This window comes from Thalassophryne amazonica, chromosome 10, assembly GCF_902500255.1.
Source record: "Thalassophryne amazonica chromosome 10, fThaAma1.1, whole genome shotgun sequence".
Taxonomy (NCBI): domain Eukaryota; kingdom Metazoa; phylum Chordata; class Actinopteri; order Batrachoidiformes; family Batrachoididae; genus Thalassophryne; species Thalassophryne amazonica.
In genome coordinates, this window is record NC_047112.1 from 54,000,179 (window position 1) to 54,022,991 (window position 22,813).

Consider the following 22,813-nt stretch of genomic DNA (forward strand, 5'->3'; position numbering starts at 1 on the left):
ACATTTATACGAAGTCACCTGGTGGTAAACACCGGAATGACAGCTTTCTGTTATATGATCGCGACGCCTGGTGGCAAAAACCAGAGGTGCAGGCAGAGAGCTCTGATGTGAAGCGGTTCTCTTTGCTTATTAGTCAAACCCAGTCATCTGTGTGAAACTTCACACCATCTTACATCTGCAGACAACAAGCAGTATTTTGTTAATAATCACCATTTACATTTGTCATTACATCAGGCTTCCGTTCAGGGAAAATACTTGTGAAGTTTGATTGGTTTGGTGGTGGGCCGTCAAGAAAAAGCCAAATAGTCTGCCAGTCATAACAACATTATTAAGAGTAAAAGCAGAGAAGCTTTTTCAGCAACTGTTCAGGTTGTCTCCTACGTTGTCCCCAGGGACAGGTGCTGATCCTCCCCGTGCACGCTGCTGTGACTTGGCTCTAGACGGAGCACCCTGCTCCGCTCAACGAATTTGCGGCTCATTTCAGCGTCTTTTTTCGACTATGTGTTGTGAAGATTTATGGACTTTTCCTGCCAAGCGTATTTGATCCATGATTGAAATCTTTTAAAATATGACGTGTGAGGAGGAAAAACGGAAAAGTGACAAAGAGCCTTTGTGTATGGGAAGCCATGAGTGCTACAAATACATCACATTCAGTCACGTATCATCAAGTTGAATCCACCTACTGGTAAAAACCAAATACAGCACAAAGACCTTTCAACAAGACTTGTCAGTGAATCACTGCTGTTTCATTTATTTGTTTGTTTATTTTAATCAATTTAGTTTTGCAAAGGGACTATCTGACCCATTCAGAAACACTTCCATTATAACTTTTACACTTAGGTTTATATCATGATATATACAGTTATCGTGAAGGGATTCAATTCATATTGTGATATGAATTTTACTTCATATCGTCCAGCCCTCTCTACAGTCTTTACAGTGAAGCATGGTGGTGGCAGCATCATGCTGTGGAGACGTTTTTCCATTAGCAGGAACTGGGAGACTAATCAGGGTTGAGGGAAAGATGAATGCAGCAATGTACAGAGACATCCTGGATGAAAACCTGCCCCAGAGCGCTCTTGACGTCAGACTGCCGTGAGGATTCATCTCAGTTTTTTATTTTTAATAAATGTACAAAAATTTCAAAAAACTTTTTTTTCATGTTGCCATTATTATTTTTAAAAAATTTACAATAACAATAAAAAAAAAACCCAACCTTATTTCATTTTGTTGGTATGGGGTGTTGTGAGTAGAACTTTGGGGGGGGGGGGGGGGGGAGAGAATTCAAAATGTGGAAAAAGTGAAGTGCTGTGAATACTTTCCGGATGCACTGGACAGCAAACTGTGAAAAATATGGAGTGAGAGATGGAAAGTAATATTAAGGTTCTGTGGCTGATAAGGAATTTTACATTTATTTTCCATATATTTATGCTGTGTTTGGGGCTCAAGGTTGAGAATTCCCCCTGCTTGGCCATTTTCATAGACAGAGCTGAAACAGCTCACAGCTAAATCCTGTCAATCACTGCTGTGCATTTTGATGACCCACCCTTACATCCAAACTATGTTAAATTGAAACTAATTCCAGGCTTTGATATTGATGTTTGCCTACAAGCAGGTCATATGCTCAAAGTATCCAAAGAAACCACAATGTGATGCTACTGCGAGGGCAGTAAGCAGCGGCATCTCAGTGTGCCATTTTAGTGGATTACCTGAATGAGGAGCTGAAAGAATCCTGCCATCTTTTTGACTTGGCTCTTGAGTTCGTCAGCGATGGTATACAGTGAGGATGAAGCTTTAACACTAGCCAACCACTGCATGGTAACAAACACAGCACTCTCTATGGCTGTCGTAGCCTTGACCAGATGAGTCTGAGCCACCAAATTACACACAAACACTAAAAAAAGGAAAAGAAAAAGAAAGAAGAGAAATTCACAATAAAATCAAATGGCAGGCTCATACCAATACCCTGTAATAAAATTAGGCCTAGATTGCAGCAAAAAAAGTGATGTGAAAGCTGTGAGAATCCATTATATAAATTCTGTGAATAATTTGTAATGCTGATATTATTTTAAAACTGTGCCAATGCATCTGAATCAAATTGGCATTCTAACCTAAAACAGTTTTTAACATGACTATTTTAAGAGCATTGCCAGACATTTAATACGCAAACTCTCAGGGTATTCTTCTTTGTAAGGTGATGCGTCAAGCCAGACAGCCTTCAACATTTTGTCAATTTTGCGTAAAAGACAGCATCTTAAGTAGTGTCACAATTCGGTGTACATCCCATCTGTGAAATTTGACATTAATTCATATAAACCGTCAAGTTTTGTAATTAGGTGGTCACATTATCTGCCTAAACTCCATGGTTTGATGTTGTACAAAGACAGTGATTCAGTACAAATGTGGATCGGTAAGCTTTTGCATAGGTTCATATTTTGGAAGAAATAAGTTAAGCAACTCCATTTATTCTTCCAAGCTTTCTGGATGGAATAATGCCATCCTTTCACTTCAACTGGCTGGTTCAGTGCTGCTGAGGACCTCAGACAGAGCCAGAGGAGAGGATCAGAAGCAGCACGAATTGTGTTCATCTTTATATCTACTGAAAGGTAAGTGTTTATTGTAATTAGCATGACAGACCTACTGTAACTAAATAACGTTTGACTTTGTGATCAACAGTTTTATGATCATTTAGTCTGTAAGATATATAGTGCCATGTGGAAAACAAACCACAGAAAACTGAATGAATAAATAAAGTTCTTGGTAACATATTGACTTTTCTTTTTCTTTTTAGTCATCGAATTCACTTTCCAAAAAGTTACAGACAGTTGCCATCATACAAGGCAAAGAAAACTCATTAATAATTATTATTATAATTTCAGTGGCAGTAGGCACAATTTTACTATCATAAATGACAAGCAAAAATATCTATCTATCAATACAGTGTGTGTGTGTATATATATATATATATATATATATATATATATATATATAATAATAATGAACAATTTCTGTTGATTGACTAATTAATTGATTGATTGATGTTTTCAGCTCAAGCTGAATCTCACCGTTCTCCTGGCTGTCATCGTCCAGGCTGTCGTACTGCTCTGATATGGCCTGTATTGCAGTGTATACCAGGTACAAATTCGAGGCCAACCTGTCCGCCACGCTCTCATCTGTCACACTACAACCACGGAGACGGGCCACTGACTGACCAATCAGTTCTTTGCAGATACCGGGCAGGGCTGTGTCGGTGGTACACAAACTGGTGGAGTGTGGTGCAGCTACACCCATCAAACCTGGGACAACAAATGGACACAACAAACAGCAAACGTACAATTTCCACTCCCAGACACTTGGTCACAATTATCAATGTGTCAGTGGTGACCAAATAAATGTTGAAGAACTCATCATAAACAAGAGTCATCAGGAGATAACATATCCCCCCGGTCCCCACAAATCAGTAATACAAAGTGTCAGGGATCACCCACGTACACCCTTGTGCTAAATATGAATGAAATTGGTCAACTAGTTCTTGAGATATCACGCTAACAAGCGAAAAAGGATGGACAGGCAGACGGACGGGCTGATCGCTATATCCCGCATATTTCATACCGGAGGGGGGATTAAAAAGGACAAAAAAAAAAAAAAAAAACAACAACAAGAAGCACGAGTTGTCTTATGGGCTACTAGATCCCTGTACTTAGCAGCAACAACCACTGTGAACAAAAAACTGAGCAGCAGAAGGAATACAGCTAGGCCCACATCTATTTGAACCTTTTTGTATTAAACAACTCTAAAAATGGAAAGACTGTACAGGGGTCAAAATACATTTTTTTAACCTACTTGCACTGGTGCTAGTAACAAAAAAGTTACTTGCACCAAAAAAGTTACTTGCACAACCAAAAGTCAGTCTTATATCAACCTTAAAACTCCTCCTCTGATGTGTCAGGCTCTTCCTCTGGGGAGAGTTTGGGCGACGGCAGACAGTTTTTTTTTTTTTTTTACGTGCGCGTGCGAACAAATTGTCCGTGAAGATTATTAGTGACTGGTTTATAACACAATTATGACAGAGTTTGAGGGGATAGAGAGCCAGGAACTACAAAGCCCTGGAAGTGTCATCGCAAAATGTTTTGCATGTGGAGAGAATGTGCGCATGTTTTATCATATTGTGTGCACGTTTTATTATATTGTGCGCTCATTTTGTTATATTGTGCGCTCATTTTATTATATTGTGCGCACGTTTTATTATATTGTGCACGTTTTGTTATATTGTGCGCACGTTTTATTATATTGTGCGCACGTTTTAAGCATCGTTTGAGTAAAACAAGGGCATGATCTACTTAAACGTGGCCACAATTTGTAAAACGTGCACTCAATTATTCAATATTGTCGTGACACATAAATGTTGGCTAGCAAACAAACCAGGAGACAGTGTAATACATTTCCCCATTACAAATGGATCTGGTCAGGGTATATCATCATGGTTTGGGCGCACAAGGACATACAGAGAACTCTAGCTGGTCAGCATGGCATCATCTGGAGTTTAAGCACATTAAAAAGGATGCTGAGGGCAAAGCGTCTCCCCGTCATCAGGATGACAATTTAGATCATATTATGAAGTTCATTTTGAACGAAAGGAAAATGTGCGCATGTTTTATTAATTCGAGGGCTCAATTAAAGGAAAACGTGCGCACAAATGATCATGGCCAGAAAAAAATATCACTTTAAGTGACCTCTCCCGGGTTCCATAAAGGAACCGCAGCGGCAGCTAGTTTTTTTTTTTTTTTTTTTACATGTGCGCGCTGCTGGTGACGTCTGTCAGCTTTCCACAACAAATAGAGCACAGCAACTCGCTCAGTGTGTGAGAGTCATAAAACACAGGGAAGACAAAGACAACACACTGGAAATTGTTTTTTTCTTTATTTATTCCTTTACTGGTTCATTCTACTTGGGCTTATAGTTGATAAAACTTGGATAAAGTTACTTGCACCAGTCCAAGTGCAGTATAAAATTACACGTGCACCGCTCGAATAACACGTGCACAAACTAGCACATGCATATACTATTTCGAGCCCTGCTGTATAAGAATAAGACTGCAACATAACAAAATGTGGAAAAAAATAAAGCCCTGTGAATACTTTCTGGATGCACTGTAGATAGTCACACGCAGATTTCACACTCAAACACTGACTGAATTCGAGAAAAAAAACCCTTAAATGAATTCAGCCAGTAAATGGGTATGTAGGTATTGAGAGTATATTGCATTTTTAATACATTACCACCAGATTGTGAAGAGCTGTTGTGGAGGCTCTGAATGGGATGGACCCTAATCTCATAAAGACGACCTGAGATTCTCCTGCTCTTCAACAGGCTTCTGCTCCTAAAAACAAACAAGTGTCTCACTAACACTTCACACTTCATAGGCAGTTCAAGCATTCAGTTAATTTTCTCATTTGATGTTACTAATGAAAGTAATTATGGTTTTTAAAGATGTTCCAATGCTGTGTGAATAATAACTGCATTTGGGTGTAAAGTGTATGAATTATTTAATAAAACACAGGTTTGAGTTAAAAGATGCTAAACATTTTATGAATGCTGACAAATATTTGTGCTTCCAGTTGAAAATGTGCAAAAAATGTTTGCACAACCCTGACCTTGTGTAGAAAAGTAAAACACAACTGAAACACCGTACACCAAATGGAGAAAGGATTTTCATACCAGACACTTATCGAGCCAACAGTCTCATGAGTTCTGAGCAATCTGAAAATTTGGGGAAATTTAGACAGAAACCCATGAAGATGAAAATAAAAGTGTTGTTTATGGTACATTCCAATAAAAATTTTAAATCACTCAGGCTGCTAAAAGTTTATCAGATAATACTGAATGAGGAGTCAGTGTGTCTGGACTTCCAGCTTTTTCAATAACTTCTTGGATTCAGCCATTACAATTCCATGTAGTCAAAGTGTCAAACTTGCTGAAAGATTCACTCATCTCAGCAGTGATATTCCTTTGAGAGACATCTAAGAAGAGCTTATGGAGTTGTGAGGTCCCTGGACAAAGGTGTCTGGCAGTGGTGACTTCTTTGCAGTAGAAGGAAGACCCCAGTCCGTAGGGTCTGTGTGCTTCTGGTCTTATTGTGTGATTATGAGACATGGAAGCTACGTAGGTGTCTTCGGAGGATCCTTGAGTGCCACTGGAATGACTTTGTGTCAAAAGAATGATTGCAGAGATTCAGATGACTACTATTGTCATCGAGAGGGAACATCAGCTACAACATTTTGGCCATATGATGCTTTTCCCTGTGCATGATCCAGCATGTAGGGGCATCTGTGTTGAGGACCCTGGCAACTGAAAAAGGCCAAGGTAATGCCCACATATCACCTGGCTGTCACACATAGATGGCTACTTTCAGGGGGTGGAGATGGACCAGGGCCCGTTGCCACTGACAGAACAGCCCCCCTAAAAATTGGTCCGCCCTGCCTTCACTGCGCATGCGTCATTAGCCGCGATTCATGGATTATCACCTCGTTTCTGCTTAAAACTGCACGCCAGCCATCATCTATCTCAGCGACAGATATATGAAGCTTTTGTACAACAATCATTTCCAAATAAATTTAGTATTATTTGATAAAAGACGGAGGAAGTGATCACAGCGCCGCGTCTACACGAGCGCGTCGGTCATTTCAAAGCGTCACAGAGTATTGCCTCGTTTCTGCTTAAAACTAATTTTAGAATGATTTAAGAGGCTTTACCTTGTCATCTGATAGTTAATAATCCCATTAATCTATTTGATCGCTTTGGGTGAAGAGACCGTCTGAGACGAGCGGCTGAGCTCCGAAATGACGCACGCGGAGTGGAGCCAGGGCGGACCAATTTTTAGGGGCGGACCGTTCGGTCTGCGACACTGGTTTCATAAAGCAGTCTGATCTTGTTCAGTCAACTAAACTCACTTAATCAATGAATCTTTTGATGTTAGTTGTTGCACAAGGTGCTTAGCCTGCTAAAGTTTTGCGTTATCTGACTAAAGCTTTTAGCCTGATACAGAGGAGACTAATCTTATTTTAGTCAACAAAACTTGAGTGTCTTACCTCAAAAAACGGTGGCTATCATGTACCACCACTTGATGGCACACTCAAGAGCACCCCACGTCACTTGAATTCCTCCAAAAGGAGAGCTTTCTCTGCTTTTGGTTATGGTTGTAGCAGACAACTGTCATGATGTGTTTGTGACAGCTCTCACATTAGCCACCAGGTGTCACTGTTATGCTGAGCAGCGTTGTGTGAACAAAAAGGCTCAATGGATGTGTAGAAGAACTGCTAGGCTAAGAGCTAAGCATGTTGTTCTGCAGTTCATATGTGCCCGTAAATGTTCATAAAGCCAGTTAATGAAACAAAGGCTGGATAGCTCATGACAACAACCAAGCTGGAAGTAAACAAAACTCTTGCGCATTGGAGGTGTTCCTTGGCAACGGCGCTCATAAGGCCGCTATGCCCCTGAAAATTGTCAGCTAACATAAGAAGACAGCTAATTTCCAAGTTTAGCCGTCAATATGAAACGGTGATTAGATGGATAATGTTGGGTGACTACCATAGTTGATTAAGTAAGTTTAATAGACTAAAAGGTTAGACTGCCTTATGAAACTACGCCCAGTTTTCAGTAGTATGTGCCACTCAGGACGGTTTCATAGAGTGGTGGATGTGGTGATGCACTGGCACCAGCGCATGCTCCTTGATCTGACCAAACAAGAATCACAACTCTTTCCATTTCTGAAGAATGTTAAGATTCATTGCACAGAATTAGTACTCACTTTTAACGCAGACTGTGCTTCTCTCACCAGTTCTGAACATTAAAGTAATCACAGCACAATGTTTCTTGAGTGCATGTTAAAGCCATGTCAAAGCATAAAATGACTTCAACAGGGAAATAAACTTCAGTTATTCAATACCTGCGAGAGGGAGGGATAGCAGTACCAAGTTACGGCTAAAGCCGTAAGTGGTAGTCATGCACGCAAACCAACAGAGCCCGTTCCCTGGTTTGCTTGCCTGAGTGTGTTGCTTGTCAGGCCCCACTCGAACCACTATAAACAAGCTTGACGGGAAAAACATTATGAGGGGAAAGTTTGTAGAGCTCCATATGCAGCATAGGTGGTGTGTGCATACGGCACACACATTCTAGGCTACTGGCCCACAGAAACACAGGGAGCCATTGTTTGCTTCCCTTTCTAAACCCATTGGCCTGGTCTAAATGAAACTTAAGTTGTTAAAATGAAGAAAAAGAATTATAAGTGAAACATTCAGTAGTTAGCAAATTAATGTGACCTTCTGATGAGAGGAAAAAAGGAGGAGGTGAATGGTGAAATATATGCCAGGCTGTAAATCACATCAGTGGAAATATAAACAGGAGGACTAAGTAAAAATAAGCAAAATGTCCCAAAACGACTTTCCACATTCCATCCAAATATGCGTCAACTTTCCACATTCACACATTGTTCACATTAAAAGAGTGCAAGAGGTGACGAGTTGAGAAAATGATGTTGGCTGTCAGTCGATAACAGACTGTAGGTACCTCTGAACACTTTAGCACACTGTAAGGAATAATTTCCATGAAATCTAAAGTTAATATAAGACCTTAAAGGGATTGATGGCTAGGAGTGTGGAAGAGCGGGATAATTACCGTCGCCGTGAGAAGGAGGCGGTGGAAGCAGAAGAAGCCGATATATCTTGTTCCCACTCATCATCAGGGTCATAAAACACATCATCTTTAGTGTTGGAATCCCCCTGTGGAAGGCAAAGTACTGCTGACTATCCAATTTCATTTACTCAAGATCACAAGAAACACACACCAGAGTGATGCAGCATTCGTCCAACAGGTGTAAATAACACATTTTGAAAGGAAATATGTCAATAGCACAGTGGCTTATGCTAGATTTAATATGAAGAATAGGATCTGTAGTGTGAAACTCGATGAAAGTCTATGACTCCCCCTAGACCGACTGCCCATCTGGCTCAAGTTACTACCCCAGCCATTTACACATTTACAACAGGGTGGAGTGGGACAATGCAGACTAAATTTCTTGTTCAAGGACAGACAGATAGTGTGAGCAGCAATTAAAGCCAAGTCTACATATTGGCTGCCCAAAACCTTAACCTTTTAAAGGCAAAATAATAAAATAAAATAAACATACAGGGTTCTTATGGGTTTTAAAGCATTTTGATTCTAGATCATAGGTTTATTCATTTTAAATTTGAAAAAAATGACAATGAAAAATTATATTGAATGCATCAACACAAGTTTAGGTTTTAGGTTCTAAACCCAGTGCTCACAAATGGGCACATTAACTCAATGTCTTGTTTACAATGAACACCTACAGCACCACTCCAGATTTGTGTGTGTTTCTTAATATATTCACCCCCCCCCCCCCCCCCCCCAAAAAAAAAATCACAACTAAAGTGAGCCAAACCTGCTCAAGTTCCCTCATGGCAGCGATGTTGTTCTGAAACTTGTTCAAGCTCCAGAACGTGGAGATCCCCAGCTTGGTATTTCGAACCCGCACCTGTTGTGCACCTCCTCGTGCAAGGTTCTCCTCATCGGGGCTTTCATGTCTACAATAGAGCAATGTGGAGCAGTAAAATCACAATCAGATTTCACGCATTGTGTAGACTGAAAATTTTTCAAAATGTTATTGCTTTTAAAAAAATAAGAATAATCTTTTCATTTCTCTAATCTTGTGTTTTCTGTCTTTCTGGATAGACCAGTATGCTTGTATGGCTGATGTTTTATTTTCTCTGGCAGACTTCTAAGAAATCCTTGTGACAATCCCATTTTCTTGACCACCATGTGCCACATTTACTACATCCATATGGACTGACACCTCAGCCCCACACCAGTTTCCACAGTCATGTGGTTTCAAAGCAGTTGAATGTTTCTTTAAAAGTGGTTGAAGTGCTAATCCTGCCACTAACCCAATGGAGATGTGACAGGATTAGCATTCTGACAACCATAAAACAACTAAACTTAACACTACTGTGATACCCTGGGCCATGTCCTTTGGAAAATACTTATGTAGGCTGAAGACTAAAGGAACAAAGATACTGTAATTAAACCTGATATGCAGAATGCCAGGTCTAGTCTGTTTGTAAGAGTAGAATGGGAGGCAGAGCCTTCAGCTTTCAGGCTCCTCTCCTGTGGAACCAGCTCCCAATTCAGATCAGGGAGACAGACACCCTCTCTACTTTTAAGATTAGGCTTAAAACTTTCCTTTTTGCTAAAGCTTATAGTTAGGGCTGGATCAGGTGACCCTGAACCATCCCTTAGTTATGCTGCTATAGACGTAGACTGCTGGGGGGTTCCCATGATGCACTGTTTCTTTCTCTTTTTGCTCTGTATGCACCACTCTGCATTTAATCATTAGTGATCGATCTCTGCTCCCCTCCACAGCATGTCTTTTTCCTGGTTCTCTCCCTCAGCCCCAACCAGTCCCAGCAGAAGACTGCCCCTCCCTGAGCCTGGTTCTGCTGGAGGTTTCTTCCTGTTAAAAGGGAGTTTTTCCTTCCCACTGTAGCCAAGTGCTTGCTCACAGGGGGTCGTTTTGACCGTTGGGGTTTTACATAATTATTGTATGGCCTTGCCTTACAATATAAAGCGCCTTGGGGCAACTGTTTGTTGTGATTTGGCGCTATATAAAAAAATTGATTGATTGATTGATTGATAGTCATACTCGTCAGTACTGATGAAATTTTATACCTGCTGAAGACCGTATTTTTCCTTAGATTCGCACTGATCTTATTGGCTTCCTCAATCATCAAGGACAGCTTCATGGCATCCCACTGTGGAGAGGCTGCAACACATCAACAAATACCAACTCCGTATCACACAACAGCTTTGAGTCAAAAATTCTCTGATGCAATTCACAGGGAATCTTACACACAGCACTGCACAGGATAATTTATCAACCTTCTGAATTTGCACTGATTTACACCATACTGCAGAGATTTGTTTAAAAGGTACTGATTTAGAAGTAGTACTGCAGTGAGACTTGAATTATTTTAATAATTAGTTTTTAAATTCAATGTCACAACTAAATTAATGTGTAAAAGTCCAACGTCCAAACAGCGGTACAAAAATATGTTTTTTTCTAGGTATAGGGCGGAGGAAGGGTAATGAGGGTTAGGGTGTTTTTGTTTTTTGCTTCGGCTTGTAAATATATAGTATTTTGTATGTAAGTAGGTATGTGTAGGTGTATATTTATGTTTGTGTATATATATATATATATATATATATATATATATATATATATATATATATATATATATATATCGGTTTAGGTGTGTAGGAATCTATGTGTATATGTGGCAAAGGGTATTACTGGTTGTGGGGAAGAAGGGGTAGGGATAAATAAGCTGATGCTTCACCCTACCCCTTTTCGGACATGTTGGGTACACAGTAGGAACTTTTTTTGTTGTTGTCTTTACTGATCTATCTTGTAATTGTTGTTGTATCAAATGTTCGAAATAAACAGTTTTCTGAAACTTCTGCATGCCACTGTACATATTTCTTTTTAATCTGAAGTTAACCATGACAACTGAGAACAGATTGTGTTCTCTAAAATTTAAATGACTCACTCAGAATGACTTTAAACCCTGAGTTTTTGTAATACAAATTGGCATCATATTTTCCAACTTCATGTGACCAACACTGACTTGAAACCTCTTACCATTTCTGGAAATGTCGTTTTCCCTTAAAGCCTTCTTTTTCTGCATCTCCTCCAGCTGTTTGCTGATCTTCTTCTTCTCTGCCTCTAAGGCCTCTACAATTTTCGCTTGACAGACACGGCGTTCCTCCATTGCCTGGAATGAACCAGGGCAGGATGAAGCATTAAAGGACATGCTCAACTATATTAAAAATGGGGCTGCACAATTAACTGCAAGCATGACATCAGTCTGTGCGATTATATAATTATCAATAGGCTGCGATTTAAACAAATAAATGATTGAAGTAATAAATTATATGCTGCACCGAGTGTGTACTGCTGTGGTCTGTAAGACAGACCACTACTAAAATACATTGTTTTCCTCCACTGGATATTATAAACTTTTATATATTTGAAGAATCTGAAATGTTTCACAGAGTTCTGCATTTTTTTTTCTATGTCAAGGAGGAAGGATCACAGCAACTTCTCTCAAGGACACACATTGGTATAAAATCATTTTTGTGTGGACACAAGAGTTAAGCACAATTGAAATAAAGTCTAAAATGTGATTATGTTTGAACTATGGCGTTTTAGCACTGCAACAGCAAGCTCATTAAAGCTCATTACTCAGTCTTGCTCACAATTACAACCCCAATTCCAATGAAGTTGGGACATTGTGTAAAATGTAAATAAAAACAGAATACAATGATTTGCAAATCCTCTTCAACCTATATTCAATTGAATACACCACAAAGACAAGATATTTAATGTTCAAACTGATAAACTTTATTGTTTTTGTGCAAATATTTGCTCATTTTGAAATTGATGCCTGCAACACATTTAAAAAAAGTTGAAACGGGGCAACAAAAGACTGGGAAAGTTGATGAATGCTCAAAGAACACCTAATTGGAAACAGCTTTCGCTTTGCATGATAGAGTTTTAACTTGCACTTGTAGATGTAGCGACGAACTCCGTTAACTGACAATGGTTTTCTGAAGTGTTTCTGAGCCCACGTGGTAAGATCTTTACACAATGATGTCGGTTTGTAATGCAGTGCCACCTGAGGGATCGAAGGTCACAGGCATTCAATGTTGGCTTTCGGCCTTGCCGCTTACGTGTAGAAAATTCTCCAGATTTTCTGAATCATCTGATTATATTATGGACTGTAGATTATGGAATCCCTAAATTCCTTGCAATTGAACATTGAGAAACATTGTTCTTAAACTGTTTGATTATTTTTTTCATGCAGTTGTTCACAAAGTGGTGATCCTCGCCCCATCTTTGCTTGTGAACGGCCGTTCATGGCGCACAACAAAAAAACACCTCCGTTTTTGGACAGACCTCGTATCATGTTAATTTCTGAATTACAGCCATTTATAGCAGCATGCAGTTTCTTCAATCACAGCCACAGGAGCCTTTAGACACCCATGACAATCCATGAGCATTTATTGCTTGTGGCATAAAAAAAAAAAAAAAATAATAATAATAATAATGATAATAATTGGGGAAGGGGGGGCATCCAACCAATTATATTTATCAAATCATATTTATCAAATCTCTCACAGTGATCTTCCAAAATAACAATCATGATGATAACGACAAAACAAATTGTGAAAGATGGTGTCATAACTTAAAATAATCTCTTTCCTGGAAGCAGATTTCATAGAATAATTGCAGCAAGTGATTAAAATAACATTTTAAAGATTATAGTGGCCCTGTGACAGACTGGCGTCCTGTTCAAGGTGTACACCGTCTCACGCCCTATCACTGCTGGGAAAGGCTCCAGCCTCTCGTGACCTTTTATTGGTTGAAGATGAGTGACTGACTGAGATTATAGTTCTTTTTCCTCTTTATATGTAATCCTGTAGTTTAACGAAAAGTGCAAATCAGTATTAAATAATCAAGACAAACACAAAAACATGAAACCTCTTCAGTGTTGCTACAAAACTCTACAATGTTGAGGAACACTCACAGAATAATAAAGCAGTGTGCAATTTTCTGTGTGACAAAACAAAAATGTTTACAGACATTTGAAATGATATTTCTTCCTTCTTCCCCAGATTGTCCAGGGGAACCCAACAGACACAGGTTTTGTTTCTCTAACCTGGGCCTCCATGTGCAGCTGGAGGCGTTTCTTGTGGGTGTCCACTTCAAGCTCCAGCTCCATCTTGGCCACCTTCAGCTCAGCCATCTGGCTGGCCACCCTCTGCTGGTCAAGCTCCTGCAGACGCTTCCTCTCGTTCTCCTCATTCTAAATGAAAGGCATTAGTCAGTGCTGTTTGTACACACCGGCTGGGGACGAGGAGACACAAACTACTGCATGACAAATACAACCTATGTGGTTTAAGGCTCCTACTATAATAGAGAAGATTAAGCAGATACACAGTCATAAATTTTTGATTTGTGATAAGAGACAAAACCAAACACTTTCCAATGAGTAAAAGCAGTCAGACAGCACCTGATAAGTCAGTCTAACTCAAACATTTTGAAGCACCCATGTCAAGTGGAAGCAGTTTCATTCTGTGCTTTTTCCTGCACCATTGTAACAGTGTATTGCTGCCAACTATAGTGCCATATTGTCAAACTGCACTTGGTTCATCCTTGAGTCCTTGTTCACAGAACCCACATTTAAAGAGTAGTGTTTGTAAATACGTACGATGACCACTTACTACAGTTGCAATGATTCATCAATTATTAATCAAATATTAAATTAATCAACACCTATTTTGATAGTCCATTAATTGTTTTGAGTCCTTTTTTATTGTAAGTATTCAAATTCTCTGATTTCAGGTTTTACAGTGCATCCAGAAATTATTGACAGCACTTCACTTTTTCCACATTTAGTTATGTTACAGCCTTATTCCAAAATGGAGGAAATTCATTTTTTCCCTTCAATATTCTACTCAACACCGTGGGGTGGTGACTCATTTTGTGATGGAAGCACAAAAAAGCGTGAGACTGTGCTGCTATTAGACAATGCCAGAACAGTTTAACACTTCAGCGATTACTTTCTTTTTCTACAATTACCCCACCAGTGTGGAGGCATGTACTGGCATATTCGAAGGGAACAGAGTTAATCAAGAGAGTATAGTGCGGTGCAATTTCCCACACTTTTTTCTCCCCTCCCTTCCTTCATCTCCACATTAATACAGCATACATCAGATTCCATTAATGCTCCACACCCAAACAGTTGGTGGCAGTAATACACCATGCTGATTTGCAAACCACCAATAAACTCAAAAGAAGAAGAACCTCCTCCTATCGTAGTCTCCCACTGAAACGGAGCCACTCGCTTTTGTGTCTGTTTGGAGTATTTTATTACAAACACCTGGAATAATATGACTTCTTGTGCAGTGAAATGTTCTAAAAGATCATCTAAGACATTCCTGTTGCAGTATTGATGCTGAGTGAATCTCATCTTATTTAATATTGTATCTTACCAGTGCTAGCACTTTTAGCAAATGTCAGTAGGTCCACTTCATGCAGGATTACTGAGGAAATACACCACAGAGAACTTTTAGTGTCCAAACCAAAGCCAACCGCTATGAGAACCACCTCGCTCTCCCTAAAAATATGAATTAATAAACCACAGCCAGCCCTGGTGCCTGATGTTGCGAGCCGACACCAGACAGTTTGGGCCATTTTGACGCTGTTATGCCGCAATGACGTAATGACCTGGAAGGGCTCACCAGACACATTTGGGGGGGGAAGATGAGGAAAATCTTAAATATTATCATCATTATTTAATAGGGTTTGCTATACAGTTAAATCAATATGGGCTTACATTTATTTTATATTAAAAAGATAAATACTATTAACTAGTTTTACTATAAGAATAGCGAAAGCTGACTATTTTTTTTTTCTCTCATTTGTGGCACCTCCTGGATGAACAATGTCCTTTGCAATTGCCTATATTGTCGACGGGCTGGGCCGGCTGTGGGCTGTAACATAACAAAATCTAGAAAAACTGATGTGCTGTTACTACTTTCCTGATGAACTACAAATGTGAAATTTCTCTTGATTTATTATACTAGCTTATTTACTCCTATCTGGCAGTAAAACGAATATCTTTGGGCTGTGGACACAACAAGACATTTGAAGGCAACACCCTTTTCTGACATTCCATGGATCTAACACTCGATTAATTGAGAAAACAAGTGACTGATTATGAAAACAATCAGTCAAGTAATCAATGTACTTATTTTACATAACAGTTTTACAATGCAGCCAGGACCTGGAATGATGGAAAATCTTAGTAGCGAAAAAATTTTCAATGTGATGGGCACCATATTGTGAAACTGTTCAACATTTTAGAAATACATCTGACTGTTAACATCATCGCTTAAAGTACTTTCACTGCTGGAAATGCTGATAGAATCCAGTTTTCCAAAATTCGCAATAAATTACTTGACGCCACCAGAAGACGGAGATTAATAATTAAAGACAGTCTGTCAACTTTGTAGACCACATCATGATCTTACTGGATGAATTTAAATACAAACAAACTAAAAAAACCTGGCTGACTAAGAAAAAGCTGACTATCTTTGCATGAAAATAAATAAATAAATCAATAAATAAATCAAACAGAAAGAAGAAATTGTTGAGATATTTATGTGTACCAGCTCTTGTTCCAGGGCTCGGATCCTGTCCTCATAAAGTGTCTTCTGTTCACATAGCTCCTTCTGTGCCAGATCTTTAACCATCTGGATCCCATGCATCATTTCCTCTTTTGCCTTCATGTGGGCTTCTTCAATCTCTGCCTCTAGCCTAGGATGCAAAAATATGGACTTACAAAAAATTTCTCAAAAAAAAACAAAAAAAAAAAAAACTGGAAACATTTATTTTTACTTGTCACAAGTGTGCATGCACAGCAGAGTGGTGCAATAAAAGAACTTTCCTGCCATTTGTAAGGCAACAGATTATTAACACCAATGGTCATTTGTACTCACTGTGCTCTTTGAGCAGCAAGCATCTCATTCTTGGCAAATTCAAAGTCTTTCTGACCATTGCCTGAACCTGTCCAGCAAGACACCCGCTTCCCAGACTGCACCTCTGCCGGATGGTTGAATCGGAAGTAGTGGTCTCCACCCAAAATCACCCTGTCACCCTGAGGGCAACCCACACAGAGAGGGGATCTGATAAAAGCTTTGATTAAACAAATGCTGAACAAACCAAGCAGACAGAATAGTTTAAACTGCAAATTATACATTTTGGGGTGAGGCAGAAACAGTGTGCAATTTAATAAAAGGGTTAGATAAGCAGGCTTGTGAACAAAGAGTCAGAGGTTCCCGAACATGCGAGGGGAATCACAAAGGTGCCCTGGAGCCAGGTCCCAAATCCCCAAGGTGCTCCTGGTTTGCAGTCGAGTGCCTTGCATGGCAGCACCCTGACATCAGAGAGTGTGTATGAGAAATTGAGGCGTCACTCTAAAGTACTTTGAGCATCTGCATCAGTTAGAAAAGTGCTACACACTGTAAATGCAGTCCATTCACCGTTTCATTTTGACCACTTTGTTTAAGTTGAAAGGGGTTAGGATTAATTTTTGCTCTACTTACATGGTGCAGTACAGTGGATTCAGAGATAATGTTTCCATTCACAAACGTCTTGGCGTTTTCCATGGGGATTATGTTAACAACGCCCTTGATGTTGGATATAACACTAAAACAAACAAAATAATTAAATTTAATTAAATGTAATGGGATGATTTCTTTATTAAAATGAAGATATGATCATAAAACATTGTTAAAACTGTCACATAAGAAGTTAAATTAACAGAAGCATGCAAAACATTTAGCAACTGGAGTCATACTAATCAAAATAATATATATTTAATGTGAACTTGGCAAAAAAAAATTGTAAGCATAACAGTCTACAGTGTTTTAATTCAAAATCAAATCAAATCAATTTTATTTATATAGCGCCAAATCACAACAAACAGTTGCCCCAAGGTGCTTTATATTGTAAGGCAAAGCCATAGAATAATTACGGAAAAACCCCAACGGTCAAAACGACCCCCTGTGAGCAAGCACTTGGCAACAGTGGGAAGGAAAAACTCCCTTTTAACAGGAAGAAACCTCCAGCAGAACCAGGCTCAGGGAGGGGCAGTCTCCTGCTAGGACTGGTTGGGGCTGAGGGAGAGAACCAGGAAAAAGACATGCTGTGGAGGGGAGCAGAGATCAATCACTAATGATTAAATGCAGAGTGGTGCATACAGAGCAAAAAGAGAAAGAAACACTCAGTGCATCATGGGAACACCCCAGCAGTCTAAGTCTATAGCAGCATAACTAAGGGATGGTTCAGGGTCACCTGATCCAGCCCTAACTATAAGCTTTAGCAAAAAGGAAAGTTTTAAGCCTAATCTTAAAAGTAGAGAGGGTGTCTGTCTCCCTGATCCGAATTGGGAGCTGGTTCCACAGGAGAGGAGCCTGAAAGCTGAAGGCTCTGCCTCCCATTCTACTCTTACAAACCCTAGGAACTACAAGTAAGCCTGCAGTCTGAGAGCGAAGCGCTCTATTGGGGTGATATGGTACTATGAGGTCCCTAAGATAAGATGGGACCTGATTATTCAAAAGGTCAATATGGGTGAGATATGCTCTCTCCTTCTAGTCCCTGTCAGCACTCTAGCTGCAGCATTTTGAATTAACTGAAGGCTTTTCAGGGAACTTTTAGGACAACCTGATAATAATGAATTACAATAGTCCAGCCTAGAGGAAATAAATGCATGAATTAGTTTTTCAGCATCACTCTGAGACAAGACCTTTCAATTTTAGAATTCAAAATAGCGTTTAGCATTTAAACATGAATAATTATAACTGTCCTACTGAAAATACTACAGATTTAATTTTCATGTTTCCTGTGGCTCACTGTAGTGATGGAGCACTGCTGAAGAAGCACACTGATCTCTGGAATAATTTGAAGCTTGTTCCTGCAACACTATTTCGCTGAGCAGCTACGCATCACACAGGCGGGTGACACATTCCAACTGAACCTTCACGGTACGAAGCTGAATCATGACACTCATTCACTCATCTTCAACTGCTTACTCCAATTAAAGGACATGTCTCACTTTAACGTCCCAGTTAGCAAGACAACATAAAAGTACTCATGATTTTAAGTGTCTCCGCACACGTGCCAATACAGTGTCTTGCAAAAGTATTCATCCCCTTGGTACTTCATGTATTTTAATTTGTTTATGGCATTTCAAATACAAAAAGTAAATCAGGCTTCTCAACATAAAGATTTCTAAAATTATCTTCCCTTAGACTCAAACTGAAAGTAAATCTCTACAATGTGACCTAAATTCATTAAAAATATATAGAGCAGGGTTTTATTAAAAAGAAGACCTGAAAGTTCAGCTATAATTTGCCAGAAGGTATATCTGAGATGCAAGCCTAGATTTAATGTTTTGGTGAAAGAAAATCCTCCTCTGTACCACTTCATCATGAATCTGCATAACTGGGGAAACAAAATGCAAAATATGCACAATGCACAATTTCTCCAGTAACAGCCACAGAAGCCTGTAACTTCTTCTGGGTGTCTTGGTGGCTTTCCTCACTCTTGTCCTTCTTGCACAGTCACTCATTTTGAGAACTGTCTAATCCACACAGATTTACCATAGAGTGTCATACTGTTTGTATTTCTTCATAATTGAGTAAATACAGTTCAAGACATATTCAGTGACTTTGAAATGTTCATGTATCCATCCCCTGACTTGTCTGAAGAAAACTGGCAATTAAACTGATCATTTACAGGCATTATACCAAAGGGGCTGATTACTTATGCAACCCATTATCTTGGCTTTTATATTTTTAATTAATTTATATCACGTTGTAGAGATTTACTTTCAGTTTGAGTCTAAGGAAGACAACTTTAGAAATTTTTATACTGAGAAGCCTGATTTATTTTTTGTATTCATAATGCCATAATCAAATTAAAATGCATGAAATACCAAGGGACTGAATACTTTTGCAACCCACTGTAATTAGTGATTGCTGATGTATTTTATTCCTCTCACTCTGAGTGTTAGCAGGTGCATTTCCAGAAAACGTCTCCCTCAGCAATTCTCGGCATTTTTCAGTGTGTGACGTACTTATTAGCAAAACAGAAACATCCCAATGACTGACAGAAAGAAAACGAACCTGCTCCATCCGAAAACGAAGCTTCTGAGCTGCCGCTCGAAAGTAATGACTCGGATTTACAGAGAGGAGACGACACACTTCACCCCGAAACTCTTAACTTTTTCAGAGTGTCAGATTTTGAAGCCTGAACTGTGGTGACACGTTGTTTGTGTGGATGCTGGTTACTGAAGCTGATGTGGACGTCTGGACATCTGACACTGTTTTTAAACAGACTTCCTAGACACAGAGATGGATTTGTTACATTGGAAAAAGTCAGAATACATTATTTCCAGGAATTAATGGACAGTAGGTGCCACAATTGAGGCAGAGCTGCAGTCGGCAACCTCACATGCATGCACCATTGATCGTGTGGAGTTTACATTTGGAAATTAATCCATAACACAACAGTCTGGCATTTTCAGGATTTTTACCCCTTGTGTGTTTTGTGGCTACATTTCTTTTTTTTTTTACTTTGAGAGAGTGAATTTGGAGCTGGAATGTGTGTATGTATGTGTGCTGCGAAGCTTACTGTGTGTGTATGTGCACGCTGTGCAGCTGACGAGACACTTGTTTTCCCCTGGCAGTACATGTATTTTTTGGGGGGGGATTTTATTGATAATAACACCCATAATTAATCGTGCACAAAACTGATCCTGCTGCAAAGATGGTTATTGACAGGCTGCGTTTATGACTCATGACCGTGCAGGTGCACATCAACCTTCTTGGAGCCGCAGCTTTGACCGTGACTACATCAAAATTAACAGTTATCACTTAAAAACAAGTCATCATAACACAACATCAACTTATGTCAACTTTGGAATTAATCTGTGCCTCCATTCTTAACATTAGCAGCTACATTCCACTGAAGCACACGCTGGAACGCTTCTAGTAGCAACGTCACTTGTCGGAAACACCCGAGTACTCACGAGCAGTGTTGCCACAGTTACTTTGAAAAAGTAATCCAATTACTGATTACTCCTTGAAAAAGTAACTTAGTTACTTTACTGATTACTCAATTGTAAAAGTAACTAAGTTAGATTACTAGTTACTTTTTTTAGTTACTTTCCCCAGCTGCCGACAACAACCCACGTCAACATGACAATGAAACCTGTTTTGCCAAAACTCACTTTATAGTCACCCTTTCTTGACTTCAATGAAAATAAATACTTGTTTTATAAAAAGTAAAATAAAGACCTCTTTCTTGACCTCATATTTAACTGTTGACAGCACTGTAACAGTAAAACTTGCAATTTCAAACCTACATTGTTTATAAATGTAACTATTAAATTCTAACATTTTTCTAACATTTAAATTCTTTCTAAACATTTTACTTGTCGAAATTATTATTATTTTAAGCAATATTAGTAGTTGTAGTAAAAAACGGCTTCAAAACTGGACCTTTAATCTAGGGGTGTTGTGGGGGAGGGGGGCACATCCTTGCCCCACGCCCCCATTCCATCTGGATTCGCCCCTGCTTTGGCATTTGAGCACAAAGAATGGATAACATTTATTTATGCAGAAAACAGGACCAGATTTACAGGTAAGAAAGTTTTATTGCGTTTTCACATCATGGGGTCCTCAGAAAGAGAGTTTAGGTGCATTTGAGTGGAAAATAGTGTTAGTTGTTGACGCGTCGTGGAGTATCAGCTGTTTTTAACGAGACGATACGGAGCGGCTCAGCTCAGAATTCTAAATAAAGGAGGGAAAAAAAGTATAAAAATGTCTTTGTAAAGCTCAGTGCAGGTGCGCTGATCACCGCGCTTTAAGAGGTGAGGACGAGTCAAGCAGCTGCAAAAAACCGTGGATGAAAAGCTCACAGCTCACTGAAAGTGGGCAGTTCAGTCGAACTCCGACCCCCTGACCACGGACTAAGTTTAATGCTGCTATCGACCCACAATGCAAAAATAATAGTAACGCACAGTGACGTGGAGAAGTAACTTTATAATCTGATTACTGATTTGGAAAGATTAACGCGTTAGATTACTCGTTACTAAACAAAGTGGTCAGATTAGAGTAACGCGTTACTAATTAACGCGTTACCGGCATCACTGCTCACGAGTACTTTGTTTTTGGACGTCTCCGTAGCTGTTTGTGGCGAATGCCGTATACTTTGAAACAGGTCAGAGAAGTGCACAAAATAATCCCGGTGGATCATCGGATGGTCACTAGGTCACTAACAGCCTAAATCTAAATTGCTACGATTTTGGTGCGACATGTCCTTTAAGGGTCACAGGGGGATTGGAGTCCATCCCAGCAGTTATAGGGTGTGAGGCGGGGTACACCCTGGACAGGACACCTGTATGTCACAGGGCCACATACAGACAACCACATTCATACATATGGACAATTTAAAGTTTCCAATCCACCTAACCTGCATGTCTTTGGATGTGGAAGGAAGCTGGAGCACCCGTAGGGAACCCGTAGGGAACATGGGAGAACATGCAAACCCCACAGGTGGGAGTCGATCCTGTGACCTACTTGATGTGAGGCTCCATGTAAAAAAAAAAGAAAAAGAAAAAAAGACAAGTGTCTAGAAAGTACCTACTTTACATTTTTTGCTTGGATATTATGACATTACAAATATTTTTGTGCTGTAATATGGAAACTTTGTCAGTTTTATAGCCAAAAAAAAAAAAAAATCATAACCAAGAGCAGCCATATTTGTTTTTGGCATTGGGGTTTCCCCATTTTGTCACCGGGGAATCTCTGGACATTTCTTGATTCCCTACAAAGGGAACAGCTGGAGCTGTATTTGAACACAGTGTCCTCTACAAAACCAGGTGTCGACTGGAACCTAACACTACATTCTTTATCCTTCAGGATAACATATGTGGTGTAATTTTTTGCCAAAGACAGATGGTGTGCTAATAACAAACTTATAATGATGATATGCAAATACCAGAATATGGTTTTGTTTTGCAGTACAGATAACCATTAACAGGTGTTTAGAGGGAAATACAGTGAGGAAAATAAGTATTTGAACACCCTGCGATTTTGCAAGTTCTCC

The 22,813-nt window shown here is 39.5% G+C and overlaps 1 protein-coding gene and 1 long non-coding RNA gene across 2 annotated transcripts in view; one reads left to right on the forward strand and one right to left on the reverse strand.

Annotated features, from left to right (window-relative positions):
• The window catches only part of kif14 (kinesin family member 14), an 83,769-nt gene that overhangs the window by 20,098 nt on the left and 40,858 nt on the right, over positions 1–22,813 (reverse strand). Inside the window, exons 14-24 of the mRNA XM_034180008.1 lie at positions 17,245–17,347; positions 16,639–16,796; positions 16,309–16,456; positions 13,794–13,940; positions 11,714–11,846; positions 10,744–10,837; positions 9,461–9,602; positions 8,674–8,777; positions 5,280–5,380; positions 3,066–3,296; positions 1,710–1,894 (exon numbers count right to left, since the gene is read on the reverse strand). Coding sequence (XP_034035899.1) covers positions 1,710–1,894; positions 3,066–3,296; positions 5,280–5,380; positions 8,674–8,777; positions 9,461–9,602; positions 10,744–10,837; positions 11,714–11,846; positions 13,794–13,940; positions 16,309–16,456; positions 16,639–16,796; positions 17,245–17,347 — 1,546 coding nt within the window. The remainder of the gene's footprint in view (positions 1–1,709; positions 1,895–3,065; positions 3,297–5,279; positions 5,381–8,673; positions 8,778–9,460; positions 9,603–10,743; positions 10,838–11,713; positions 11,847–13,793; positions 13,941–16,308; positions 16,457–16,638; positions 16,797–17,244; positions 17,348–22,813) is intronic.
• Positions 2,040–15,797, forward strand: LOC117518781. The gene is made up of 3 exons (XR_004563076.1): positions 2,040–2,051; positions 8,203–8,207; positions 15,724–15,797. It is a non-coding gene; the product is annotated as an uncharacterized LOC117518781 (long non-coding RNA).